The following is a 6,000-nucleotide window of genomic DNA, read 5'->3' as shown; positions in this document are numbered from 1 at the left end:
CCAGTAGATATGAACCTCTCCTGTTTTTAACAGTTAACAACCTTTGGGATGATTGAATTGATAGGATAAGAAGGATTTAAGCAAATCCAGTTGGTCTTCTGTTAAGCAATCAATTGTTCCACAAGGTACAGAACACTCAATAGCTAAGAAACCAGCCATTTAAATGATACTTGTTTCTGCAGCTGTGCAACATCCCCATTTCCCAGGAGGGCTGTTTCCAGTTGCTGCTCAATGTTTCTAACAATCAAATGGATCAATTCTGCAGATACCTTAAGGCTGTGTGTTAAGTAAGAATGATGTTTGTGGTGTGTGTTAGGTGGAGAAGGAGGTGGTGGAAAAAGAGACATTTCATTCACCAGAAAAGTTCATGTAATTTCTGTTTTAAACACTGGACATTTATTTAGAGTCTTTAGAGCCCATACATTATTGAATAATTTTAATTTATCACATCCAAATATATTAGGCAAATATACAATACAATAAATTGCATTTGTACACATAAATACAAAATTTGAGGTAGGGCCTCAAGAATAATGATATCTGAAATTAACAACATACAGCAACATAATATGTACTACATGAGATATATGTATGATGCATTCTTTGTAACAATATATCTTTTGCACATACAGCTAATGCAAAAATTTTAATGATCTGGTTAGGGTACAAATCTTTATCCATAGGCAGCAGTACCCCATAGAATGCCTGTAAATATATATATATATATATTTATATATGACATTACGCAAGTAATTAAGATTTAACCCATCAGCGATGGGTCTGTAATAAAGTGCCATAGGACACAGGGAGCAAATTCTCAGCTGGTGTAAATTGTCACAGCTCCAGACAAAGCTGTGACAATTTATACCAGCCAAGCATCTACCTTACAAGGTAATACTACATAATATGAAGGACAGATAACAACATGTTTTAGTCAATTTTCCTAGCAATGGAAGATAGCTATAAGGCAAATGGTTACCTGAAGATGTATTTAAATGTTATGGGCAAATAAAAATATTGCAAGCATTAAGATCCAACCTAGTTCTCACATTATGATAAACCCCTCAGGAAAACCTTCTCTCTTTAGTGATAGGCTGCCTGAGGGTGACAAAGGCAGAAATCCCCTCCCACCTCAAGTCACCAACCTGAGACCCTCAGGAATATCAAGCTCTGACCATCTTACAGGTACCTTATGTGCACACTATCTAACTACAAACCAAGCAACAAGTGTCTCTTGCAACAGCAGAACAGAGAAGCTTTCTGGGATGCCTCTGGTCAGAAAGCTCTGCTGTCTTCAACCCATAGTTCCTACAAGTCTGTCCTTGATTGCAAGAAGAATTGGAGCTGCAGAATAAGAAACCAACAGGAGACCAATGACTGCCATGCATAAACATTGCTTTAACACAGGCAAAAAGAAGTCATATTATCCATACAACTGTACATAACAAAAAGACCAAAGGTATTTAAAATCAGTGTTGGAATTTGATGGCAAGAGATAGTCACACAGTGTATCAGAAGCAATGATCTTCAGTGTGGAGGCACATCTAATGTGGTCAGTGGAGCAGAAACGAATCAAAAGACTACTTGGACTCAATTGAAACATCAGATAAAGACAATCCAAGTCTTTCTCAATTAAAGGTCATTTTGTTAAACCCTTCTTTTGGAAACAAAGTGCTGCCTTGTCTAGCTGAAACACAGGTTTTGAACATTGCATATTAAAAACACTAGGAAGACCCCAAAGAATTTGAAGATGGCAAGCATTTGCATTAGGTATAATCTTTAATGCATACAATAATGCATCTCAGCTCATCCAGAAATTCAATTTAATTTCAAAGAAAAAATATGCATCATAATTTCACCAAATTTAAACATTTTTTACTCACAAGATAGATAGATCTGAAAGTACATACATCACATTTTTACTAATATGGCTTTTTCCCCTCCTTTTTTTTCTTTTAAAGATCTTTACTGTTATGCTATTAGTTACTAAATTTATTTTTAGAAAATTATCAAAGTACATGCAAACTTTCCTTAGAACATGGTAAATGAAGTGCATTCCCAAACTTCAAGGTAACTTCTCAGTTAAAGAAGACACTGCTGGTTAATTTAATCTCAACTTTCAGATTTGAACAGTAAAATACTTTAGAAAAAGTCTCATGTGACCAAAAAAAACCCCTGCTTTTCACGTACAGTGAAAATTTCACATCTTCTGTGATTTTTATATGCATTTCTCCCCTTTTCCAAAGGTTTTTGCAAGCCTAGCTATGGGGTCAAAGCTGAAGACAAAGATCAGCAAGCAAAAAAATCACAATCATCTGTTTACAGAGTTTCAAATTCAAGCTTAATCCTGTGCTAATGACTTAGCAGGCACAGGAACAACATCTAAATTAAAAGCAAGCAGATTAATTACATAAATCATGGAAAGCAATTCAGTTGCAATTTCACATGCAGTCTGGTTTGGTAATCCAAGCCAAAAGATATCATACCCCAGCAGTATTACTTCAAATGATATCTCTTTCATAATTCAGGTAGGCAGTAGCTGACATCCTTACACTGAGGGAACTTTATGGCAATGAGTTAATCCCAGTTCCAGTGCAAGCCTTGAGACAAGCTGGTAAGTGAAAGGATTCAGTACTCTCAAATTATTTGACTGTGTTTTCTCTTTTTCAAAGAGGACCAAACCTATGGGTATTTGTTACATTTGTTGTTGGTTTTTAGTGACATCAGTGGCGAAGACAAACTGGCTTGGACTCCAAAAATCAAACCGAGGTACGAGGCAGTGTTGGTCAAGAGAGACCCAAAACGATTTATCCCAACAGAAATGCATAATTCCCAAGAGAGGTGCTGACTTAGAATCACAGAATCAATAGGTTCCTTTCTGCACCCAGGGAAGGTCCCTCAGCCCCACCTAGATGTGGTAACCAAATTTCCAGCTCATCCTTGTAGACCTTCATGAGGTCAAACAGAGCATGGCTTCTCAAACCTGCCTCTGTCAGGAAAATAAAAGCCAGAAGTAAGAATAGCAAGTCTTTTATTAAAACAGCAGGCAAAGCTGAAGCAAAGGGGAACAGCTTTAAGGCAGAGAAGCTCACAGGAGGGTCCTGTCTTGCTGCTGTGTGAGACAGGGACCAACAAGAGCCCGTGGAGCGGAGATTCAGGCGTCAGTGTAAAATATTGTGGAATCTGCCGTCCCTGCCCTGGGTGACAACCCCTGATAGTGCTTCACTTGTCCTGTGTGAGGATTAAAGGTCTCCAGCAGTGCCTAGAACTGGCAACACTAATTGCCCCATGAAAGAGGAAGTTCAGCAAAATGAGTAATATATTTCATATACATATATATATACACACACACAGAGAAAAGGAGTTAACAATTTGTGGAAGTGTTACTGTAAAGTTTAGTTTTTTGTTTTCTTCAACGGGATGAAACAACACACCTACTGATCTACGGACACACATGAACTGAGGATTTACCTGAGACCCTGTAATATGAAGACAGACAGACAAAAGAACGGGATAGAAACAGCCCCTGAAAGGAAAGAACCATTTACAGGCTACTACAGTAGTGTCTGTGGGGAGGAAAAAACTGGCTAAACTACTAAGCTCATCATTTCTACACTGATTGGTAAGATATTTATAGGGACAAAAACATCACTAGCACACACTGCATGAACACTGATCACTGTTAAAAAATATCATATATGTATGTATAGGATATAACAAGATAATAAATGTTAATTTTGCCAATTATTGAAGATACATTTTTCTCCCTCATTCTAGTGCATTTACAATAAGTTGGGCTAATTTTCTATTTAGGTAAATAAATGTACTCTTAAAAAGCTCTATTTTTTACTCTGCCCAATAGGTAACAAAACTACATAAGTCTAATATTCATATGACTGCTTATATCTGATTTCTAAAATGTAATGATTTAGGATGTCCTACTGCTATGCAATGTTATGATGGCCATCTACTAAACTGTCCTCTCCCCCCAACCCTTGCATTTTCTAGATCTATTGTTGCATCTGTATGGATGACTGCAGTGGTTAATTATTGTGGATTTGGGGGTTTTTATTTAATGCAAATGTTTTAATGAAAAAAATACCCTATGCACGTTTCAGAGAGAATACTGCTTTGAAGAATTTACGTGCTATATATATAATATATAGACAAGTGGGGTCCTGCTATTTCCCCATTGGTTGAAAGAGAAGAATACACCCTCTGAAGGTTACAGGTTATATAAAGATGCTTATAGGCAAATCAATGGGGAGTCACAAAGTTGAACAGCACATCTAACTTCTAATAACTGTTTTCAGGTGGTAACTAGACTACACTTACCACTGTAAGAATACAAAGTTAGGCACAAATTATATGATGGCTTCTTGAGGAGATACTGTAAACAAAAGCAGAGAAACAAGGAAAATTATGTTCAGAGTATTGGAGTAAAGTGAGTAAAACCACAGGTGCACTTGGCGTGGAGCAAGTTTTCAGACACTTTGTATAACTGAGGCATTCCTAGTTGAAATGACAGATATCAAATTATCAAATGAAACATATGACAGGACTTTAAACAGTGATGCCCATACAACTAATTCTGGCACCATTTCCAAACCACTTCTAGACTCAAATGCAGTTTAGTCCCAGTCTCAATTGATCATTTTTAAAGATTTTGTTCTTATTTTTCTACTTGAAAAGATCAAATGGATTATTGTGCTTCAGTTCTCACCCCACATATTGCTTCCTGGTGTGCTGTTTCAAGGGTCTCCACTTGTTTAAATAACATAACAATCTCTCCAAGTTAGTATAAATCATAAAGGAGGTGTGCAGACCTGATGGGCCAAGGTTGGCTGTCAGTGTAGAAAAAGCAACCCCATTGCTATAGGAGCCTTATGCTGGATTTACATCAGGGCTTCAGGAGATCTTTGCTCACTTCCATCATATTTGAGGGCTGAACTTTCCTTGGAACACACTGGTAGCAAAAGCCTAGTCCCATCACAGCCACCTGCTACAAGGGTGCTTGTGGGAAATGGGTCAAACTGCGCACATCATTTCCTCTTAAGATTTTTAGGTTTGGTTTTGTTTATTCCTACATCACCTGACAACACCTGGTTATGTCACCTGTCCCACACAGGGCTTTTGCTATGTCACCAGGTACAGAACACGTCACGGGCATCACCTACACCTGGAAGTGGTCTAGTTAGGCCTTCCCTACAGCATGCAACAGTAAATCCTGCTTTCCTAAGCAACCACTTTCAGGCACTGCGGAAAAGAAAAGAAGAAACAGTGGGGGGAAAAAAATCAGAGAAGCCTGACAATGTTATTGCCACCCTTTTGTAATAATTATTAGCACTGGGTCCCCAATTCCATATCCTTCACTGGCAGTTTAAGTCCAAGGGAGGAGGTTCCCAGCGGATCAATCATGTTCCTGTAACGTTCGCCACGGTGCTTGGCCAGAAACGGGCCCCAGTCAGGCTGTGGAGAGCACACCAGCTTGAGCCGCTGCAGTGGGGGAGAGAAAAGAGAGTCTCATTTGGTGTCATGGAGCAGAATTACAATGCAGAAGAAGTGAGAATAGGCTCATTTAAGATTATTGATGACAGCCCAGCAATGCTCCACTGCTCAGCATTTGTTTTGCACAAAGTTTTCAAGATTAATAGAGGATAAAGTGCCCAGGTTTTAATTATACATTCTCCCCTGCACCGTGTGAGGGGAGCTCAGAACCACTGCTACAGACTGTGAGGCTCTCTTACTGAAGGACACGTGCACAATTACTTAGCCCAATGGTCTAAGCAGTGGCTAAATGCATTAAAATAATTGGATTTCTATTTAGTATATTTCCCAAATGTATACAAATGACCAAAAAGTAGTATATCACTATGAATGAACAAAGATTTTAATTTTGAGATGACGAAATATTTCATTTCTATCTGCGGGAATAAAGAAAGAGGAGAATGTCAACCTGGCAAACAATGAAAATTTTCTGATCTTTCCACTGAGTTCTTT

At 38.2% G+C, this 6,000-nt stretch overlaps 1 protein-coding gene across 1 annotated transcript in view; it reads right to left on the bottom strand.

The window, feature by feature from the left end:
• Positions 1-368: 368 nt before the first annotated feature.
• SLC6A5 (solute carrier family 6 member 5) overlaps positions 369-6,000 on the bottom strand; it is a 33,628-nt gene continuing 27,996 nt past the window's right edge. The window contains 1 exon segment of the mRNA XM_017743663.1: positions 369-5,496. Within this exon segment, the coding sequence (XP_017599152.1) occupies positions 5,341-5,496 (156 nt within the window). The 3' untranslated portion in view covers positions 369-5,340.

This window comes from Corvus brachyrhynchos, unplaced genomic scaffold (genome assembly GCF_000691975.1).
Source record: "Corvus brachyrhynchos isolate BGI_N302 unplaced genomic scaffold, ASM69197v1 scaffold169, whole genome shotgun sequence".
Lineage (NCBI taxonomy): Eukaryota > Metazoa > Chordata > Aves > Passeriformes > Corvidae > Corvus > Corvus brachyrhynchos.
The sequence above is the reverse complement of the archived record's forward strand: the minus strand, read 5'-3'. Positions and strand labels throughout refer to the sequence as shown.